The sequence below is a fragment of the Mya arenaria genome, chromosome 16 (genome assembly GCF_026914265.1).
Source record: "Mya arenaria isolate MELC-2E11 chromosome 16, ASM2691426v1".
Classification (NCBI taxonomy): Eukaryota; Metazoa; Mollusca; class Bivalvia; order Myida; family Myidae; genus Mya; species Mya arenaria.
Genome location: NC_069137.1, coordinates 34,084,680 through 34,109,340, shown reverse-complemented (window position 1 = coordinate 34,109,340; position 24,661 = coordinate 34,084,680). Strand labels below are relative to the sequence as shown.

The 24,661-nt window shown below is 36.1% G+C and overlaps 1 protein-coding gene across 8 annotated transcripts in view; it reads right to left on the bottom strand.

Annotated features, from left to right (window-relative positions):
* Nucleotides 1-326: 326 nt before the first annotated feature.
* LOC128222028 (CUGBP Elav-like family member 3-B) overlaps nucleotides 327-24,661 on the bottom strand; it is a 155,067-nt gene continuing 130,732 nt past the window's right edge. For 2 of the 8 annotated variants that reach the window (XM_052930766.1, XM_052930770.1), the window contains 10 exons: nucleotides 13,441-13,569; nucleotides 9,865-9,944; nucleotides 9,376-9,558; nucleotides 8,977-9,136; nucleotides 8,447-8,575; nucleotides 8,097-8,171; nucleotides 7,727-7,855; nucleotides 7,328-7,474; nucleotides 6,876-7,043; nucleotides 327-4,645 (listed from right to left, as the gene is read on the bottom strand). In XM_052930766.1, the coding sequence (XP_052786726.1) occupies nucleotides 6,916-7,043; nucleotides 7,328-7,474; nucleotides 7,727-7,855; nucleotides 8,097-8,171; nucleotides 8,447-8,575; nucleotides 8,977-9,136; nucleotides 9,376-9,558; nucleotides 9,865-9,944; nucleotides 13,441-13,569 (1,160 nt within the window). In that variant the 3' untranslated portion in view covers nucleotides 327-4,645; nucleotides 6,876-6,915. Of the gene's footprint in view, nucleotides 4,646-6,424; nucleotides 6,512-6,875; nucleotides 7,044-7,327; nucleotides 7,475-7,726; nucleotides 7,856-8,096; nucleotides 8,172-8,446; nucleotides 8,576-8,976; nucleotides 9,137-9,375; nucleotides 9,559-9,864; nucleotides 9,945-13,440; nucleotides 13,570-24,661 lie in introns of all 8 variants that reach the window. The other 6 variants (XM_052930768.1, XM_052930773.1, XM_052930769.1 and 3 more) reach the window with 4 other exon arrangements.

Below are 24,661 nucleotides of genomic sequence, written 5' to 3'. Positions count from 1 at the left end.
GCTAAGGCTATTGATACGCGGTACATGTAAACGCAATTTATTACATACAATTCTTATTGGTGTTAAGTTGTATGGGTAAGAAATCGGTGTTATCTCTGCGGTATCTCTCAACGGCTTATGTATACATTCGGATGGAAAATGTGGAATGATTTCGTACACATACAAAACAATGAGGAATGACAAACACATTCTAGCTAATATATTTTATTATTCTGTTCCTATTGTATTATACAAAGTTGGTCAGATAGGATTTCAGATCCATGATTTATACCAGAATTTTGAATTCATTAAATATACTGCAACAACTTAGGTATATTTAAAAAAAATGTATATTTAGGGTTTACCATGAAATCACTGTTGTATATTACATAATTTTATTCTTAACCTAAGTAAAACGTTAAACATTTGTGGAATACATTCAAGGTCCTGGTAATATTTTAACAATGTAAATCGTTCTTAAACAATTACTGAAATACATAACATGATTCAATTGCTTTTAACAACGTAACTTATTTTTAAACAATTGTTGAAATACATAAAATGATTCAAACGCTGGCATTAAAAACTAACTAAAGTCATTATGATAAAGCAAAAAAAATAGTTCATAATATCAAATTGTAATGGGCGTTCATTTATTTAGAATGAGATTCATTTCTGAGACGTATTTCCTCCCAATAAATAAAAGCAAAACAAGTAAAGTGGGGTTAAAATGAAATGAAAGTGGATTTCAAACATTTAGCAAATATATTTAAAATTCAGTTTAAAACTGTTTGGTCCTGTATGTTTTATGCTGTTGATAATATAACTTGAATAAATTTAAACAGTTATCAAATATAAAAATACACACTTATCAGAAGCCCAATATTTGTGAGAAGATTTGGAAGGGCCGTTGCTTGACGTTAAGTCTACAATTATACGGTGGGTGAAACATATATAATCAGTAAGAAACTAAGGAGGGCGATTTGTAACAAACAGATGAGTAACACGGTAAGTAATACTAACTTGTAGACTAGTGACGCATATTGCACTGTGTAGGGCTACAACATCAAACAGTTTCTTTCTTCACTCGAAACATGTGGGGATTACTAAGTCATTATTAACTACACGAATGTGTTGGATTCCTATGTTTTTCGTTACATAATGATATTTCTGAAAAGTGCTATGATCAATGTTCACAGTTCAATTTCGTTTAATATTACGACAATCAAAACATTCATTATTGTTTAACTGAATTGTTACATGGTAACATTGGTCTAATTGGTTGAGTAAAGGCTTGTTTATTGTTTATTGCATGAAAACATTATACAACGTTTTTAGCAAAAACAAACAGTGAATGGAGAAAAGTACATTGCTGAGGTTGAGTAAAGGCTTGTGTAAAAACGACTTAAGCCTAATTACCCTAAATACGAGTGTCAATGACCGGGTATGGGACTGATGCGGCGTTGAGAGTAGTGGTGGTAATAAGGGAAACTGTAACTGAACACAAATTGTAAATAACAACATTGATAAGCGCGGTGAAGATTTTAAAGACTTTGTCAGTATGGTCGGATAATTACCTGTTTACGATAACAACTTCATGCTACAAAACGTTTGATATTCCAAAGAGCATACGAAAAACTGCTTTAAAAACCAAGTTTGATCTTAACTTTTGATGGACTGAAAGTCTCAGGGTGAAAATGGGTAGCATGGAGCTAAATCTTGGTCTACAATTGTTCTCATTCATACATGAACATTTAAAGTGATAGCAACATGATAATGGCTTATCTACATTCTACTGTCAACAAAATATGTTCGCCCAGCTCTACTCAAGCACAATCCATCACTTCTTCGTAACAACATGCGAATTTATATATGCTTTCAAAAAATGCCCGTTGAATACGACGACTTTAGATATTACCTCCCAATTTAGAATCAATTTTACTACAGTAAAACTCAAATATGCAAACTAGAACACTACTTATCATCACGGAAATTTCCCCATCCGTTGTCAATGAAAGAGAAAATAAGTCTCCAAATATAGCAAACATATTTTGCACACAGCAGTTAAAACTACGAAAATATCTACAGTGAATGGTAGTCAAAAGCGGCAATGAAAATACACGACATTCATTTAGATGCAAAAAGCTTGAAGCTTATGTAATAACATCCAAAAAGCCTTTCAAACTAAACAATCGAATAGTTAATAATCAATATTTCACTTCGTCATTTTTGTTGTTACAAAATGGGAGAATTCTAGAACATACAAAAACATCAAAAGTATGAAATGAACCGCTAAATGATATTGTAATATATATTCAATGCCACATACCAAATGAACATTTACACAATGCTTTAAATGTCATGCAAAGCTCTCTTGTGAACATAATAAACAAGAAATAAATAAATAATGTCAATCAATGCAATAATCGTAATAATTTAAAACAATATTTGAAGATTATTTACACCTCTGATATAGCTTCAAGATTCAACAAGTGTAACTAGTGTGAGATAGGTAGTGTTTTAACAACGATATGGCATTTGTAAAATTAACATTTTAACAAGTGTTTTTTTAACTTGAAATACAACAAAATAAGTCTGGTAATTTGTTTAGGTCTTTCCTTTTTATAGACACGGAATATACCGATAATGTGTTAACGTCATATTTAAAAGTAGACATTCTTATAGAATCTAACTACCGTAAGCTTCTAATTCTAAAAATCTATAATTAAACGTGTAATGACTTCAATAATTTAGAATCAACTGACTATTTACATAACCTCAAGAAGTAAACAATGACTGAGGTCAAATGATTTATATGCAAGGAATGATTACTGTTGTCCAAGACCGCAGTCTTGCTTCCTTTGTTTTGTACAAAAAATATCAGAGGCATCTATTGGTCGATTAAAATAGGCTATTAACATATCACATCTAGTTCCAAAACTTACAAAAGGAAAACATTATTTTACCACACGGACTATTATTCTTTATAGAAATGAAATCACAATAATATTGATGTACGAAAATCAAATCAGTATATTTAATAGATGCCTACTGACATTTTCATCGCAACAAGGAGGTAACTACAAACCATATGTTGTGTTAACACATGTGGCGTGTGGCATAAACAGAAGACACGGCCCTCTTTTGTAAACTAAAAATAGTACAAAGCAAGATGTACCAGGACTCTTCACCGGAAATTAAACCAGAATATACGTCACAACATGGAAGTGACAAGAAAACCCGCTATCATTCTAAAAATAGATGTTATTTCTAAAAATAGCACACTTTAGTAAGAGGTCACATTACTACAACATATCTCTACAGATCGGATTTGTTTCTAGTACAATCACCACAAAATATATAACCAAACCACAATATTAAGAGTGTTAGTAAATTTGTATAAAAATGTAGATTATCAAAATATTGTATAAAATGTACATCTCATATTACTAAATATAGAGCACGACGCCGATTGGTCAAAACTGTACATAACAGCACAACAGAAATGAACATGTGTCTTACACATTTCATGAGAACTGCTTAATTTTGGCATGCGTATATCAACAATCGTCAGGCATCCTCCAATGACAGAGTTCCAACTGTATTGTAACAATGTTGAATTATACAACATTATTTGATCATTTTTCAGAATGTGTGGTCTTAGTCAGCAATTTCAATCCATCTTCAACCCGCTATTAGAGTCACTATGATGGTCAATTCTGCCATAAGAGTTAAGCCTAACTCCCACCGAATACTTATCCTTCAAGGTAATCAATGAGCTATGGAATGTAACCAACAATGAAAAACGCCATCAAACATCAAAGAGGGCCATGACTTCTATACATTGTCATCATAATTATACATGTCATATATAATACACAAAATATATAAACAAATTTAACACCCATAATGTAATCTCTTTTTGTGGCGCATAAGTTCCAACATAAATAAATTGTATTACTGTTCTCAAATATGAAAGCATGATTTTGCAATGCATTTTAACTTCGCGGATTTCTTACATCAAACCATATCATTAATTAACAAGTATATTATCAAAAAGCCAAATCTTTGTTCCATAAAGTTGATCAAGTTTGAGATTGTTGTACTTCTGGATGCAAGCACTTATACATAATTAAATATTGCACATGTTATAATGAACAGATATATCCATGAACACTCGACATTATCCACTCAGAAATAATGTATCCGCATCAAGATATATATAAAACAAGAACATCATAAAATAAGAAAAAGTAATGGCAAATATAACGAGTTAAAATTAAAAGACATAATTTAGAAAAAAACCTGTAAGTTAATATGTACAAAACATTACTGAAATGTAAGTAAAGAATAAGAAAAAATATATGTACAAAATATCGGTGGTATGTATAACCGCTGTTCAGGAAGTTTATATCTGATAAAGTAGCATTTTAGCCGAGGAGTGTATCAATTTGCGTGTTGTTATTGTTGTGTTATATCCAGTTATCTTGTTTAAAAATATTCAAATACTTCGTCCTCTCACTGTTTACTACCAGTATATATGTCAAAAAAGAATTGATTCCGGCTCGCTTGGAATCGGTCATGCTCTATGGCGTCACTTTCGTATCTCTATGACGTCACTTCCGTCCGTATAGTTGCAAAATGTCGACTAGATTTCACCTTCCTCCTGAAAAGAACAAATAAAGAACATTAAAAGCAACGATAATCATTTGATTTAATTATCAACTACAGTTTTATCAATCCAAATGTTGTTCCATGTGTAATGGTCGTGTCCTAAGCCCTTGCCTACTCAGTCATAGCTTTGAAATCCAAAGCGTTACATTCATATCGCTGTGAACTGCAAATTCATAATTATATATAATACAAGGCAATATTATTCATATTTTTGTTCTCTTCAGATGACACTTTAACATGTAGTGAGTTGGACAAACATCTAGAAACAATTCGACAAATGACTGTCAACATTATATAAAGTGAGTAACTAACACATTTTTTTTAAAGACACATTAAATTTCGTCTTCAGACCTCAAAATTCAGTAGCATACATCTTGTTATAAAAAGACAAACAGACGTACAAAAGCGAAATACACGTGTCAAAATACAAGGACACAACAGCAGACGAAGTAACATATTTTCTCATTAAAATGTGACCAAAAATATTCTTTCCATATGGCACTAGTAATTTGTATGGCATTTTAACGTATAACTTCATTACGTCCGGATCGATGATTACACAGGCGGTTATCGTGTTACTGCTGTCGTGTACATATCACATTCTAATATAGACAATTAACGACAAAATCCAAAATGACACCAGTGTCTATTCACTTTTGAGATCAAAAACGATTCAACTAGGTATGCTCGCCAATTGTTTAATGTATACATGTACACTCCGCGGCTTTTTGCCAGTGATTAGTATGGCAGCTTGCTTCATGCATGTATTACAAGGAATCACATCATTAGTAATAGCTGAGAAAGTTTGAACAAAAATTCTAACACAATGAATAAGCAGGCACAAAAGGAATCCACGTCCATAATCATTGCTATGTTTGAACATTTATCATGTTAAACTCATATACATGTATTCTCATTGAACGACATTCGTTACGAAAATAAAAACAAGATTTAGATAGCAAATGACATCAGATTTCTTGGTTTCCTTTTAGTGCCTTGAGAGAAATAAGTAGATCAGATTCCAGTGTTAATTAACCAAAAGCTATAGATACAAAGGTGGTGTGTAAATAACAATCATCTCAATACAAGAGAATTTCTCAGTCCTTTGCTCAAGAAAAGTCTTCAATTTGATCCTTACAAAGCACTGAGATATTTTCTTTCACAAAAACTTCACAAATCGTGTTTTCAACAATCCAGTAACTTGCGCTGTTATACAAAGGGTTCAAAATGTCGGCAGCTACGGGAAACCACAATAGAAGGACCTTGCTAATGTCCAAGAAAATGTATATCGTACAATAATTACCAAACGACAGTTCAAAAATCACTCATCCAATCAAATCAAAACCATGATCACGTGACCGAATATTAATAAAACCATATAAGCTTATGAACACGATGGCGAACCAACATCCCACGGGATTTCATACACAAAATCATTCCAAAACACCACCTGACGTACTTATTTGCTTCAGGCGCTGAAATGCTAGGCGAGTCCCTGTATTTTCTCGTCCAATCGTTCGCATATCCATTGTTTACAATACTGAATATAATTAGCGAGAATAGACAATCACAAAAGGTATATTTTACGAAAAAAGAACAGTAAAAGTCCATACAGTTTTGGAGATGTGCAATGGTCAAGTTGGTTCGCCATTTTTAAAAATATTCCGTTTCACCAGTAAGACGTGAAAATAAACTCTACACAAGTAATACAATATATCGTTTGCATCACGACTAATGAAACAACATCCGCCATTAACCATGGTTAACTTACACCAGTTCGGAAGACCTTATCGTTACTAGGCTAACGAATCGAATGTGCTTGGCCCTAGCTCATTTTGAAGTAAGTCTTGGGCAATGGCTATAACAACATAATATTGTACTGTTAGCCTCAGTCATTTTAGTATGGATATTTGACATGGATACAATGTTTAAAGGGTTGCATTACTGTATCTAAGACACCGTTGATTTAAATGCTTACAATGGTATAGTAACATTGAAAACATAAAACTTAAGGACGAGAAGTTTAAATGAAGTGTACTTATTGAAGTGGCCGAAAGTTATTTACTTTATCACAAGCATGAAAATCAAAATACGATACTAGCAACATTCGATTGTACAAATAATTTTACTGGATACAAGATGTTTCCCATTATAATACACCATTAAAATATTTTTCTTCTTTATGAAGATCATAAAGAAAATATAAAACACCAGTCACCCACCTGTTCCTAACCCCTAGTTGGATACCCGGGCGGCCGGGCTCTAGTACGGCTTGGAGGCGTCCTTGGGTCGTTTGAGCTGAACCTTTAGACGCTTCATCCCGATCTGAAAGCCATTCATCGCCTGGATGGCGGCCTGTGCACACGCCGGGTTGTCGAAGCTCACAAAGCCTGGAAACAAGCAAACAAGCTGCTCTAATCGTGTGGCACAGAATAATTTGCATTAATGCACGGTCCGTCTACATGTATGGTAGAAGTCAAACCTCAATTTTTACCGTCCTGATTTCTACTATGCATCATTATATTAGAGCAACACTTAAACATGACTGTTATCTAACCTTGGTCACTCACTTTCCGAAATAGATGCGTTAGTCGATAGCGATTCCTTTTCATCATTTTTTTCTTTTACAGCAATCTACAAAATGACATTTTCCATGCATAGAGCAAACCCTTACCGAAGCACTTGCTCTGGTTGGTGGCGCGGTCGACGTACACCTTGGCACTGATCACGTTCCCGAACGGCATGAACATCTGTGCGAGTTCAGCGTCTCCGAACTCTTGGGGCAGATGATATATAAACAGGTTACAGCCCTCGGGACCTGCTGGCAAAATCAGATCATCAATTAAATCTCTGTGGTCAGTGTAGGTCTGGGAAGAATAATGTTGAGAAAAGTGTAGTGACATGTTAGCTAATACACGAATGCTCGTTATTGACACGTGTTTTATTTCAGACGTATCAGATTCCTTGCGCGAATGTTTTGTTTTAAAAACTTACTCTACATGGCGCTGTAAATGATACATCGAAAGAGAACATATGCTAATGACAAACACCCGTGCTACTGATAAGCTCGTACCTTCTCGGATTTCTAGATTAGCGAATAAACGTGGTCCTAGGAGCGTACCTTCTTTCTGGGCCGTCGTCATGAGGGCCGCGTTCTGAAGCAGGGCCTGTTGAATCGGGTTGAAGGCCGTCGGGTAGGCCGCTGCAAGAGAAAACCAGACATGTCTCAGAAAATGTGAGCATATACCATTTGCCAAATTTAAATTGAACGTTTCTTTATATGCAAATACTGCACTGCTGATAAAATCAATAAACGGTCTAACAAAATGACAAGAGCCATGGTTTACGATTATGTCAAGTTATCAAATAGGTTCATTAAATTTAGTTAAATAAAATACAATTGGAGATTTGTTACTTACGCATTATACTCAAGAAAGACCTACTCAGATATTCGCTAATCCCGTATGGAGTGACAGTGGTATACAGCTGGGTTGGGTCGCCGTTGGTAATTGTTTGTGCTAAAATTAAAAGATACAACATATAGCCTACATCACAATCATAGCAAATTAAGTCAATTTGTGTATATTATATATCTTAATGATAGGGATGCAAACGAATGGCAAATACAAAGAAACATGTATATATTAAGTTAATTAATATATACCTGTGTGTTGTATCTGTAACGAAAACATTACATTCAAAGCGATGAGCACAAACTTTGATTATAAGTTTCGAGATGAAAATTTACGATGTGCAGTAACGTTTGATGGATAATACGTATGCATTTCTATACCTGTATAAGCTGGAATGCCGTTGGCGTAAATTTCTCCCGCCTGTCCGTTTGCCTGAAGGGGGAATCCCGCCACTGGGGTAGGGGACAGGACGCTAGGGGGCGCTCCACTGATTGGAGTCGATGCTGTACCTGAAAACATATACCGTGGACTTTTATACATGCTGTTTCGGATTTCGGAATGTTTGAGAACTCCCTTTTTGAAATACGATTCCATTAATTTTCCCATTTTCATGAAAATGAATATATTACCTGTATGTACTAACATTCACACAAAACAATAAACATGCATTCATTGTGACAAAATAAAATAGAAACAAGCTCACTTTTGGCGTGGACTATATAGATCAATTTGTGACTATCAAACTCAATTTGACGATTTCGTGGCGAAACATGTGAACAGTGGCAGTAAATTCGTTCCTGTGACTGTCGAAGAAAATATGGATAAAGATGTAAACGCACTTTTCATCACTCTTACAAACTCGTTCTGTTCCTGTTATGACATAACATGCTAAGCATAGAATTAAACTCACTCTCACCATTGGCCAAAGAGGCAGTGGTGGGCGTCATAGTGGCGGTGGAGATACCGCTGGGCGCAGCAAGGGCGGCAACCGCTTGCGGAATTTGGCCCAAGGTCACGGGCGTCAGGTAGTGACCTTGACTGGCGGCGACAAGGGCTTGCTGCTGCATGAGCTGGTGGAGGTAGAGAGTGATGGCTTCAGCAAAGCATGTTGTGATAGGTTCATGATGTGTCATACTGCTGTATATGCTAAATTCTATTTTATTTTAATTTCGACATTACTTAGACTGGTGGTTTGAAGTCTGGAAGTTACGTGAATATCGACTAAATAAAATCAAAAGTAATCGTTACTCAATCACTATTGCACTGCAATTAATGATAACAATTCTAGTTGGTGTACATTGATGCTTACAGCTTCTGGGTAAACTTGTAGGTCCCTGTGTGGGCTGTAGACACCGTACGGGGACGGGGTTCCTATCTGGGACAGAGCAAGGGGGTTAAGTAGCCCCACTGACTGTGCCATCTGCTGCATACGGCGGAGTTGCCTCTCCTTCTCCGTATCCGCGAACTTGACAACCAGGCTCGAAGAGGCGCCCTGCCAGGAAATCAAACATAGGAAATTAAGCTAGGATTTTCTTTTTGTTACCTTAGTGTCGACTTCATTTCATTTTCCAATTGTGTAAAAAACAACTATATATTGAAGTCATATTTTGTATATGTCTCAATATTTCCACTGAAATGGAAGATATACCAATGGATTCATCATGTCATATATTACTCAATAAGTATATAAATTTCAAGGTCATGCTATGTGTCTGCTGCTTTTTTATATAGTTTTTTTTCTGCTGGGGAATGGCAAGAGTTTCGCTTTCATCTGCGTATTGTGGAAACTTGTACTTACCGGCATAGTCTGGCTACCATGTAGATTGTTGATTGTGGCCTGTGCCTCGCTGTGATTCGAGTACTTGACGAACGCACAACCTGCAGATTCAACATACATGAATTGAAAAGTTTATCTTTAAATTGAACAATAATGTATAATTTGCAATTGTAAAGACTAAGATGTAATAATCATTTCCCTGTTTTTATTGCTGTGCAGCTATTTCATTTGGTCTGTTTGTACTTCATAATGAGTTTTGTTATTGCAGTAAAATCCGGACGCCATTAATGTAGTTTTGCACATTATTTTATAAAGATCAGATAATATTGGACTTGGCTTGCGGATCTTATATGGAATTTGTATAATTCAGGGAAACTGTCACATCTCAAGGACATGATTAACCGAGAATGTCATCGATTTTTCTGTCAAAAATGATGGAAATCCGACTGCGTAACGGCGGCGCCTAAAATTATTCTGGCTCTGAACGCGATTCATTAAAAGCTAGTATTTTATTCGAAGACACACGATCGAAGAAAGAAATCTTATTGGCATTCTCGTAAATTCTTCATCCTACAAAATGAGCGTGCAAATCAATACTCTTGTCAAAGACTAGTGTTTTATGCCTAATATAAAGCCAAATAAATAGCAGAGCAGAAATGCCTTTATTTGTATTGCCAGTACACATCTGATTATAAAGGATATTGCAAATGAAAGGCCAACTTTCAATAACCTATTAAGTACCAGTATTTTAAAGAAATATCTCGCTTGGAAACCAAGTTTTATTGTTGCTACTATTATTTTTCCAAATCTTTGAGACTGTGAAATTCTATTGAAGTCTACTAGTTTTCGTGCATGTCAATGGAACCATTATCGGTTGTCATTCATAAATTAGCCCTTTAGGGAATGCCGTACAGACTTAAACCGTCGTATTTACAATTGAATAGAAGAATGAAAATCAGAACCAAAAAGTGTATTTTACTTAATAAACACAGAGAACGAAAGCTCATGCAATCTGAAACCCTTGTATTCTCCGTTATTGTTGGAAATGTACTGTTCGCATGCCCTCTTTGATTTAATTAGGGTGTGCGTGCCACACTTCAATCGCAGAATGCCTTTGGCCACTCTGGGTTATTTCGCCGTAAATTGGTTGAGCTTTTAGAACCGAAATGTAATAAAACCAATGGCAACTAACATTAAATAGATCAGACTAGTTCACGCAATGAAGTTAATGTTTCTATATGTAGATCCCGGACATGTTTTTGTTCTGAGACGCATCATCAAAGAACAATTAAGCATAATTAAATGCGAAAGTAGAGATTCTTGACTGTGGCAACGGAAATCGCCAAAGCCAAATGTCATAGTCATCATCACTGACGTTAGCATCAATGGGTTCTTGTATCGTCTTAAAGGTTAAATCATAAAAGGAAATTCTTCTTCTGCTACTTAATACGCAAATGTATTCAATGACACAATCCATTGTACATTAAAAGCATTGCGTCATTACGAAAAGAAAATTAAACAATTAATCACACCAGGAATCACGCTATTATTTTTCTCTTTTAACGGTTTGCAGACGTATACATAAATTTATACCCACGTCGATGATAAGAAATGAAGGCGCTCGGTCTATGATAAGTCTCCCCGCTAATTTGTTTATTTCATGCCTCGGAGAGTTGGTCGATGCGAATCGCCTGTTGCTTTTCCCGTGAGGACTATTACTAATACAGAAGAATCAATATTGAATCAGAACTGTGATCTGTCTATGTTTGTACTGTATTGATTTGTCTTGGAGTTCCTCATATAGCTGCAGTGGCAGTGGCATGAACCCGCTCTGCCACTCGATTTCTTATCAAATACGCCGTGGCGTCCATCAAATACGCCGTGGCGTCCATCAAATACTACCCTTCCAGAGAACTGTCGACTGAATCGAATTTTATTCAAATGGCCGATTGTATAGTAAACTCATTCAGATTTTTAAGAGACGAATGAAATCGATAAAACTAATTTCCAAGATTAAAGTTCTATAGAAATGGTTGCCCTGTTCTTGGCCCTTTCTTGTAAGATATTTTATTTGAATAGTCGCACTTGATTTCTCAGCATGCTGATTTTAAAGTGAATGGTTGATTGTCATGTAGACGCAACATCCTAACAAAGTGTCCATGTTTCCTCTAACAGCTAAATCGGGATCGATGGGCCTGGATATGCGACGCTTCACAGAGCTTCAATACGCCATCTAATGGAATTTCCTCATTTTCTAGAAGATCGATATTTTCTAGTGAAAAGTTGGCTGAATCACGCAGTTGAACTGATACAGGTCTCAGCCGCATATTCCCCTGATCTCGTTTATCACGCACAGCCAACAGGTCCCCATTTTCACAAGTAAATTACAATGGTGTCTGATGGTGTCGTACATGAAGACATTCTACGTAGGGACACATCAAAACTCGTAGTTCAAGTCAAATAGGTTGCGTCATGCAAAGCTCGGGGATTGCTTACTTTTATGTCACACTCATCTGCAGAAAACGTCGTACTAATTTGAGCCAAACATCGATAAAGGCAGGTTGCAGTTTCCACCTTGACATCGTGGGTGACTCAAGTGAAACCATGAGTAATTTAACTTAAAATGAGCATTCCATTTGGCTGACGTCCATGCCATACAAACGTAATTAATATAACGATACAAGTATATGACGTTAATAGTTTGTCATTCTGAAAACCGGTTATATCGTACTGATAGAGATTCTGAAGTTTGATGTAAGGCAATTCTGCCACCATATACAGGGCTTGTATTGTTGGACCCGGCTCCTAAAATTGTCCCAACCGTTCGGGATATGGATTATACAATTATAGCCAATATTTTCCAGAAAATCGGAAGGTATCTCAGTGCACGTTTTTTAACAGTTTCAGGGTAGTTCATGTTCAGCCCATTTAACCAGCAGAGTTACGTATGTGTCTGTAATTGGCACCTCAATGTCGTTAACCGTTACCTAGACATGACACAAACCTCTCTACGGCATGTTTTACGACATCTCAGGGTCGGCAGCAATCTATGTTATTAACTTCATGGCTCCCTAGGTAACTGTTACATCACAAAACACTTAAACAGCATTCCTTAATATTGTGACTATGCTAGATTGTGTTTTAATCTTAGAAATGTTAAGCTTTACTTAGCAACCAGGGGGTTTTCCTTTTGTTTTGGAAAATAAAAGTAGTCTTTTGGACAAACTTTAACATTTCGATGGCGTCCATAGAGTTACCTTTAAAACAGAAAGCAAACGAAATACTTCAATGTACGTTAAGTGTTTGTAATTGTTTTGGTGGCAAAATCTGTAAGTTTAAATTTCGTATTTTTGACATCGAATATTTTGGATACCCTGTCGCATCAATGAACTTGAGTGATACCAAGTACGGTTACTGACTGCATGTCGCGCTTATGTTCATTCATTTCCTGTACAACGTTTAGTGCTCTTTATTAACAAAGAAAAAAGGGGAAAACTTCTGTCATAGTTCATGTTCTGTACTCCGTGTGTGACGAAAACTCCTTAACGACAAGAGCGCAAAGGGGCTTCACTACTCAAAACATAGTGATTAACTCACCTTTACTATTTCCATTTTGGTCCCTTAGAATAGTGAGTTCCTCAACTTGTCCGAACGGTGAAAACAGATGTCTGATGTCATCCTCTGTCTGCTGTTTGTTGAGCATACCAACAAACAACTTCCGGTCCTCTGAAAAGACACAATGGCAACTCAAAATTAGACGAAATTAATTTGCAAATACAGAGATGTCCCCCTGGAATGGAGTTTAGATATCTTCAACGTTTATTTGCAAATCGGCCTTTGGTCATACGAAGTTGAAAGTGGTGCTGGTAAGTTACAACATCTGTTTAAATTAAGTTGATGAACATTCACGAAGCCATTGACTTTCTTGGTTCAGTAAATGGAAAACAAGATCATATACATGCAAAATTCAAAGAAAGTATACAGTTTAATAAAGTAACACATGCACAAAGTTCAACATTATGACGACTTTTTTCAAAACACGAACAACAACTGAGATGAAAATAGAAGTAACTCAAAAGATAAATAAGATTTCACTTGCATATAATACATAAACCTTCATTATTTACTAAACACAAGTGTAGAAGGCATGTGTTAATAATTACGCGCCTCTTCATAATGCTGAATGGTCTATGGCGGGCCAGACGGGCTTATAAGTAAGCACTTGATGTCGGTATGAAAGGAACTGCAGTTCCTTCCTGGTCTTGGAAAGTTCGGAATTCCGGTGTTTAGATTTTATATTATAACTTTGGGCGTTCATTATCCTAGCACGAAACTATTTGGAACAACGAGGTTGTAGCATTCTTGATGTGTTTTAGTCCTTACTTTGCCCATCAGGGATTGTGAATAGTGGATCTTGTTCACTATATTTGTTTCACGTATTATTAATGTCTTAGAATGTTATTTAAGTGTATGTTCGATCATTTATAATCATGAGTTTTCATTATACAATATATTTAGAATTTATTTCACTCACTCTATATAATTATAACGTAAAAAACCCAACTTTAAAGACATCCCACGCACAATTTCATGATGTGGTATTTTCCTGGAGAACACAAGACTCTTGGGACAAGAATTCTGCTTCATGACGATATCAAAATAACCATATAAACCGATTCCTAGAAAGCTCCAGATAGCTTGTGCATAATGATGACATGTAGATATGGATAGCACGCAGGTGAATCTATGTACGTAGAATATGTATTTTTTATATGGACAATATCATTCTTTCAAGGAAATGAATTTAATCTGATATAAATATAGCAACAGGAGCGCATAGTACATCATTGTAGGTTCGTTGACGTAAGAGGGGTTGGGGAACACGGTGTGTACGCTTAGCTTCATAGACATGTACCAGTTGTAGTGGATTTGTGAAGTCGTTTGCAAACACATAACTGCATGACGCATTGCACAAAAAGTAGCACATTCGTACACATAAGTGCATGACGTAGTGCACAAACGGTAGCTCATGCGTACACGTACCAGTACACATAGTGTTTCGCAGAATCTCAAGTAATCTTTATACATTGTAAACATCGGGTACAATAACACAAATATATGGCATTTCATCAAATACTTGACACCAAGCTTTCAAAGAATCGAGTTCATCAGGAAATTGTCTAAAAGCAACCATTTTAATTATTGATATATTTTTACTTTGATCTTTGTTGACACTCACTCTAAGGCCATTAAAAAATCGATCAAATCTGATTTCTTTGAATCGCCCTTTTGCGTGAGGCATTCCAATAACATGAGATATTGTGCGCATGCGTGTAAACGTCCTGACTATAAAGGAAGGCCAAAGAATCATGAGAATGGTAAATTTTATTCCCGTGGGTACTTTTTCCCAGCCACGTGACCTCTTTTGTAGCGACAAGAGGACTTGAGAACAATCATACGGGCCTGTGAACGCGGCACGGGTGTTTTGGATCTGATATGATAATGGCACGTGTACATCACGTGACATTAAGAGAGCTGAATGAATTACAATCCGTATACACAACAATGTCGTACGGATTCGAGGGCAGATAATAACACTTCCATGTAGCATCAAAACCTTACATCAAATGTAGAACGCTGTGCACGTTAAGTGTATTTTACAAAAAACTTACAGAGAGAACATAATGTAGGCCATGTTCTCAGGTCATAATACGTGTTAACTTAGAACTTGATGTAATGAAACCATATAAATAAATTCAATTAATACAGACAGCACACGCTCTGTGGAGATTACTTTGATCCCTAACGTTTCCAAGTTGCAATGGTAAATACAAAGATACGTTGTTAGGGACTGCCACGCGCCTGGCTTCCATAGTAACCGCTTGTAAGTTCTTGAATTAATTTAAGAGAATGATTAGTCATGTATGAACAGTTAATATCAACAGTTTTGTCTAGGGGTATGGAAAAGTTTATCTTATAATAATTACAATGATTGTCTCTATAAGAAAGACATAATAAAACTGGTTTGATCCTTCAAATAGAAGCCACGTGTTGAAAGGAAAAGTAATAAAACTGTCAGGCTACAGTTCCGTGCAAAGCAGTTTTCAATCAAGGTATTTATTAGGAAATATTATAATAGAAATTTAAAAAAATCCGGGAAGCGCTAAGCAAAGGCCATGCACTTTCCGAAAATATGTGGAAAGTATTTCGTTGGTTTGCGTTTTAGTATTGATGTCTTCGAAATTAGAAAGATAAATGGACGACCACAGCGGAATAATTCGTGATTAATTCCATTCCAAAACCAAGCTAGACGCTCATAAAAGTTGTGTATAATTTATTTATTCGGAAAGCTTTTTATCGATGCTGTTTGAGAAGTAAGATCCGGTTACATGGCGGAAATTTCATGTCGTCTGCCTGGGCCCAAAATGCATTCTGATGCATAATTCATGCCAAATGGAGGTTTATCTCGGGATATCGAAGTTTTTAGATGGACAAATGAATAAATAAACGAAAAGCTCTTAGCCGAGTAGACAGTTCGTTAGTGGACTGGGCTTTTCCCAAGACATATGACTTAAATACAACTCAGAACTGTTTACAGAGCATATAAAAATACATTTTTTCATCTCTTTCCTCGAATCGAAAAAAGTGACCCTGAGCCTGAGCTCGATGATTTCAAATGGTCCAATGTATATAACTTGGTGTTCAAGGTTGTCTATTCGCAATTTTGTAAAAAAAATCCATTCATAAATGTGTACAGTATCTTTTGAAAAATAGATCGAGAACTCATCTACCTTGATTACAGTTTACATTATCTTCTGTCTCAAGTCTAACAATTATCGAACCATTCAATGGAAGAAGGGCATACGTCGAAAGCCTTTTGAACGTCCAGGAAAACAGACCCGCACTTTTCAACGAAATGTTTATAATATGGCACATCTGTTATAATGATCATAAACAAACTACACGGATTGTCTAAAACAGACTCCAACTTCTGTAAAACGCATTCATTACTATAAAGCATTCAGTGAAGGTTCTTTTTGAAATATTTCTCTTTCTGATGAATACACACCATTTTTCTTCTTCTATGAGTTTCCATATTCTGCCCCAAGTCTTGGAATATTTGTGTTGTGTTTTGTATTGTTGTTTTGTTTCTTTATTTAGATGAACCATTTTCAAAAAGGAAATAGTAGTAAATCATACCGTTTGAATTGAATTAATCAGAGTTCTGGATATTTATTTTTAAACAAAACAAAACTTATGCTTGACCTTGTGCTGCTACACAGACAAGATATCGCCACAGTTCCCCGGTGCCATGAATAGTCCACACATATTTCCCTAGTGTCCATACGTTTCGGTAAGAAAGGGATAAGTGTAAATGAATTGACACGCGTAGATTGATTACTTGTCTCTCCAAAGACTATTAGTTCACACACAAATATGCTTGATCTTATCGTTTTTAAGAACTTAATAAATGATTAACAAAGGTGTATCGCTAGCTTAACATATTTATACCTGAAAATAGAAAACACCTTTATTTTAATTACAATAGTAAAAGTTCGAACAGTAGGGCATCATGTTTTACAATGCGTGCCTGGCACGTGCCTTCTGAACTTAATTCCTACACCCTACTGGCACGCTTTTGTTTTTCTGTGTTCAAGTACTCTGCTATGCGGATCTTGAAAGAAACTATCCATCAAAATGTAGTTAATTAACGTTCCTCTAATGAATAACATATCGGTTATGTTTTATTAATCCATGATGATGGTTTATATGTTTATATCAAACGTCTCCGTGTGTTGTAAAACAAAACCAATACGGAAGAGTTTTTACAACCAAAAAAATGGCATAATAATTACCTTGTGCAATAATCGTTAACATATCGTGAATGCACCTTCGTTATAACACCAAGATAAACCCATCATAACCAACATGATCAAATGGATCCTTCTGCCACCAATACACTCGTTATTGTTATCCTTGACTGGTGTGAAAGAGTCGAGTTCATCAAAAATTCAAATCGCATACTTTTAAACTATAAGCTTAGCGATAATAATGGTTCGGGAGACAAAACAGTGAACTTAAAAAATATGACCATCATATGAAGCAGAATAACAGAAGGAAAAAAATATATCTAGGTTCATTCTCGCCATACCGATGTTTCAAATCGGAATGTAATGCACAATTTGTACTGCTGGCGAGGTAGGAAATGAACATCACTTTTGTTTTAAACTAACGGTGGAAACGAGGTAAAAAATGCAATTTCGTAGAAATGGGGAAGAGAGGAGTCCTGACATGCAATTTTCCGAGTGATGAATGGGAAAGGTAAACAAATACACGTGCCTCTCGTAGCCACGGTTGTTATGTATTAGGCTGTTTAGTTTGCTCTCGTTTAAATACAACCGGCAATTAATATTCCTTTCAGGTGACCCTGTATGTTCGAACGGGAATGTGTAGAGAAAGGTTATGATAGAAAATATGGAGGGATGCGGACACATGTTTTAAATCGATGATGTTTTAAACGACATATACGCGCAGTTAAATACAGGAAACTCAAAATCCGAGCAAAACCATGAGGTACGTTTCATGCCACAAAATGAAAATTGTTTTCAAAAGTTAGCCTCTTCAAATCATTCATTCTAATTGACGTGCTCATAAACTTCCTGCATACTATAACACTTACACATAACTCAAGCGCAAGTAGTTCTTTAAGAGCCCAAGACCAGTATTACCCTGATTGACTGATGTGACCTAAGAACTATCACCTGTCTTTTTATTGACACTTCCGCCATATCATTTTTTACGCGAACTAGTTCCTCGTAAAGTATGTTGTATGTTCCGAGCACAACTCATATTCGTACACACAGATGGTTAAAAACAGGCGCTCGGATTGTTTAGCTGTTAATTTGCTCTTCCATTTTATGGTTCATTTACAGCTGAAGTATTATTTCAGTCGAATGTGAAAGCGTTTGCTAGATTTACTACAAAAATACTTCAAGTCAGAAAATGAATGGGCTTTTAACGCACATCTATATTTTCCTTCCGTAGAAACGAAATCAAATATTTCTTTGATCCTAATTTTAAATCTGGGCTGTTGACATTTGGTTAATCATTGGAAGACTTAAATCTTACATGATTTGACTACTAGTAGCGGTAGTTAAAGAAATAGCAGTAGCACCATCAACAGACGCAGTGGCATTAACAGTGTTATTATGATGGCCATTAAAAAAGGATTTTTTTTTACAGGATTATACTGGATTTTGAAAAAAATTAACTCACCCCCATCCCGCATATTGATTCTGAAACTGTCAATGTTTCTTTATACTTCTAACGATGATGATGATGATGATGATGATGATGACGATGATGACGATGATGATGATAATTAAGGTTTTCGGCCAGGTGAATGGTGTAATGATCAGATTGACGATTTTTCTCTGATGTATTTCGCTTTGACGTTCTGTCAATTAATTAGGTGAAAAGCATGCTATCAAACCAGACTAGATCAGAAGACATAAAGAAGATAACATTCTTTACAAATTAAATTACACCATCTGTCACCTTAAGCCACCTATATCAGATTCTTGAATTCCATTATGTCATCAATATCGATGTAAATAAAGGGATACCGAATTTGTACATGCACGCCTTTGTTATCAAAAGGTTATATCATTATTATTTCATTCACCCTTTCCAGAGTTTTTACACATAAAAGTTAAAAATACACGAACTTGCGTGATTTTAGATGTCTTTGTTAAAAAGTGCGACAGATGTTAGGTACAACATAAAAGCAGTCGAAAACGCGTCGTCATTCGAGCGTAACCACGGCTGTAATGGAGGTAGCATGATTTGGCCCTAGGTATAGAATTTCGGTATGATTGTACATTAAATATTTATAAACATACATGTGCGAGTCGCGTGTGAGACATCAAATAAAGAGAATGGTTTAAAAACGATAATAATCTTATTATTGAACATCTGGTAGTGATTGATTCAACATATCTGTAAGCTCACCCTGTAATAAGGAAGGGCATAGACATTTATTATTTTGGAAAAGACTACATGTTACACGATGATAAAACACCATTAGTAGCCTATTAGAAATGATCTTGTTCATGTGTCAACACCTTCTACGATTGATGATTATCACTGATTTACCCTGATAATAAGGATATGCCATCACCATTTTGACCCAGATTCTGGTTGTGAAAAACACGAAAACACAATAAAACAAGCACTACATGGCGCCCCGGTGGTGTGACCCGTAACAGGGTTCCTTTCTGTCCCAATCCGACCCCAAGATTGAAAACCCCAAAATTTCCTTTGTTGAACCAGTGGCAGACGAGTTTGAGTGTTTCTAACACAGTAGCAGCCGACAAAATGTTTAGCGGACGAGAGTAAACAGCTGGTTTTGTCGTCTGCATTCAGCTTTTTACATCTGTCACAAAAACCGCCAAAAACTGAAAAACACTTTATTTCAATATTTTGATGAAATCGAGAATAAGTTCAGTTTGTAAAGCGTTTCAATGATTTTAATGTAAAAAGATTATCTTCGAGTTATGGCAGCTATAAACATAAGAAGTTTCGACGAGTTTTTTAAGTTCTAATGAGAATATATTTATAATTAATAGTCTTCAAAATCGTAGATGATATCTTTATGAAACCCAACAGGACAACAGCCACTACCACCACCAGCAACAACAACAGGACGACAGCCACTACCACCACCAGCAACAACAACAGGACGACAGCCACTACCACCACCAGCAACAACAACAGGACGACAGCCACTACCACCACCAGCAACAACAACAGGACGACAGCCTCTACCACCACCAGCAACAACAACAGGACGACAGCCACTACCACCACCAGCAACAACAACAGGACGACAGCCACTACCACCACCAGCAACAACAACAGGACGACAGCCACTACCACCACCAGCAACAACAGTGGATCCAACAACAACAAAATCCTCGACGATTTATTTCATCATTAATTATAAAACATGACTTCAATCTGTACCATGTTTTATATGTATTTATTCAGTTATATGATCAATCGCCGGCCACATTTCCGTCCCATTGTCGAGGCGCAGTAGGATTTTTGTGAAATTTGGTGAAATTGCCTTTTCTTCTCTCATGTTTAAAGCACATCCCTTCAATCAACCTTGTCCCAAATAAAGTCAAATTGAAATCCTCTATTTGTACATGAAGTAAAAATCTGTATAACCCGAGGGTATTTTAAATGACAAACCAGTCGTTTTTATAAGATGAAACTAGATTAAATAAAATTTCGAGATTTCAAGTGATCATATCGCTACTTTATCATTTAAAACGGGTATATATTTCTATAAGGTGTTTATAAATGGTAACGAGCAGGAAAATGAGAAGTTGTGTAATTAAAAGTCAGAACGTTTACCATGTTAACATAAAAACAAAGTGACCACAAACAGACACATGTACAATTCATATACGAAGATTAAAAATAATTGTTTAAAAAAGAATTTTTTTTATCATAAGGGTTAACAATCACTTTGTTTTGTAATTGCATCACAGTGAAACAGTGAACCATTTCTACTATGGTAAGCAAACGACGTTAAGTTGTATTTAAATACGCACTCGGTGGGTTATCTATTTAAATATTTGAACTAAAAATCATTATGTTCGATACACCTCCCACATTAGCACATTCGGTACGGACAAAGAGTATTGTTGACAAATCATTCAACTTATTGCAATTCTAGTATTACGTGTTAATAATTCAACAACCCATGAATCGGACGAAATGGACGTGGACTATGCGAGCGGGCCTGCATTATTGATAACTTCATATTGACATAATAATGTACGATTGGCAGCATCAATTCTGTTGGAAAGATATTGATTATAACCAGACGACCATGATGTCACCAACATCAGTTCATGGCATTTCCTGTTTGGTGTTTTTTTTACGTTTTAATTGAATTTTTCGATTTGAATTTCACATACTGAATAACTTGTTGATTAATTCCATGAGATCTAAGAGTGTAGTATGGTGAAGTTGGCATTCACTTGCAACACGAAATGAACAAAATAAGCAAGCAAAGAAAGGCGAGTAGCTACAGGGTGCGTTGAAATCATCAAGTTGTTGAGGGATGGCGAATGTTACGTGTGGCGAGTATCTACATGGTGCGCGTGTGTAAGTTAGCCAATAACCTAAACATTGTCATGATACTAAGTAATGTGAATTTCCGACCAATCTCCCCACCTGTTTAGATTTCCTGACCCCCTACCCCATACCATAGGAACTTTCACTCAAGTATCGTTTCTATACATCATATCGGTACAACCTGTTTGAACACTCTGATAGCCTATGTTTGACGTCCCCTATCTCATGTTGCAATCTTTACAATGTCTTTTCCATTTCATCATATTCTCTACGTATTCATAGCCAGCCAGGCTTATGAGCAAACCTTTGACGAGCTAATCAGTAGAGATCTTGTTAAGATAGTCGCTATCTTTGATACCTGTTGATTATATGGGGAATAACTTATCATGGTAAATAGAAAATAAACACTCTAATATGACATACACGATTAGCGATGTTTAATGGTTCAGCACGAAGTAACAAACATGGCAACAGTTGTGACCAACTCTTAGGCGACGTGTGATGAGCGCGAAACGGACCTGAGAATTTGGACAAAAATAGCCATACCTGGCCTACTGTTTTCTTCAACGTGAAATCACTGTAAAAGGAACAGACGGACATTTTCGAAAGTTCTATTATATATTTTATAAACTTAAAGAAACTGTGTGCATGAGATCTCTAAGTGAAACTCGTCCTTCAAACTGTGTCTTTACGACAGTCAAGTACATAAATAATTATACAATAGTGTTTCTAATTCAATGAGAAAGACATCTAAAGCGGTGATTTTCGATTTACAACTTTAAAAAACGAACTTTTAAAATCAAATTCTATGCTTCATTCCTGTCACAGTTTAAGGGTCAATTAGGGTTCAGTGTTGATTTAAAAGTGGGAGGCATTAACCATTTGGGATGCTGATGACACACATTTAACACAAACAGGGGTCTGACAAAGGGGCTCCGGTGATTTCCCCGACCATCATACAAATTAAGAGATTTAAATTGGGGCCCAAACTCGCTCGGTTAGACGTTTCGATTCAGTTATCAAATCTGACTCTTTTGTGTAGTTTTGATAATCGAACTCAGGGTTTAACAAAGAGATTTAAAGTTAGCAAAGAAAAATGAATAGTGAGGTTTAAAGTCCTAAATGGTGTGTGTGTGTTGTCTTGCGAATTTACAACGATATCCTATAATTTAAAGGGGGCCCTGTGGTATATTGTAAGGCCGAACCAGATGCTTTATATGACATACCGAAGTAGGACTAGTATAAGCAGGCTACATCTTAGTAGAATATACAGCATCCACATGTTCAACCAACAGTTTTAATAAACGTTTTTCAGCATGTTTAAGCCTCCCAAACACAATACACGGAAGCCAAAGCATACACTGCGTTTGTAATTCAATCTGGCGCAGCCTTGTTGGCTTATCAGGAACGACACGGAACACTTGTTAGGCTGGTTCACGCCTTATGAACTAGTTAATTGTCGGGTTTACACCCACTTACATACTAAACTTAAATACAACGTAACAAAGTCATATAGGTATATAACCTATAATAAGATATTATAAAATTGTGTATAAGACAATGACTTTCATAGGACCTCTGCCATATACGATGTAGGTTTATAACCCCAAAACCCATGATTACAAGAGACCACCGTTTAGTAAACACTGTGGCCGTGTCGTCGAGAATCACGAGAGCGATTGAAAATATCCCCTGGTTTAGTGAAACTCTCTTCGTTACAAGTCCTTTGAAAGTTTAACATTATGCCAAAAAGACGCTTTTTTTGGAAGAAAGGATGGCCATACAGAGCTAGACAAAGGAGCTTTCATAGAACTGACTACAAGTACATGGAGTGGTTTTGACGATATCATCGGTCTTTGAAAAAACAACGGACGCATGAAGGCTTATGGACAATCTCTCAGAACTCAGCAGCTCGGAAATGCGGACATGTGACCGGTCTATGCAGCGGAAGCTGACTACATGCAGAGTTGACGAGCAGATGTAAACAATTCTACATTGAAAACTTTACTTTGGCAATTGAATATGATAACTAGTACTTCTTGTATTCAAAACTTCTAGCCATGCTTGTATAACAGTAGTGACATGTTTTCACTATTTTATCCAAAATATCCTTGATGTATAAAATATATATTGCAATGCAAGTAAAATATGATTGGTTTTGTCAGGCATGGAAAATGCTTTTAAAGATACCTGATTGTACCCCAATGTCTAAAAAGGGGTATCGTTCTTGGTGAATTGAAACTGCAAATGAACGGAATTTGGCACGTGCAATTTAACCTCACGGAACAATGAGAGCGAAAGCAAATGTTTTCTGTGATAAGACAAATTAGCGGCAGATAAGAATACCTGAACTCAAAGAACCGGTAGTTTGCTTGAGAGCAAGTGTATATCTTATATTATTCATCATAAGAAGGCATTTTATATGCACAATGTACGATATAATGAGGTAAAGTGCAGTGTTATGTATATTCTGTCTGATGAAACATGCACAGAATCAAGCTTACAGTCATTTGTATAGAAGATCGAGTTGGAGGCAAGGAATTACTTAAAACAATGCGTATAAGTATTGTCGCTAATACCACTACTAAGTACAAAAGCATAGATCACTTCTAGACACAGAATACCTATCATAATTTGATTGTGTTTTTAACTTGAATCCCCAAAATGC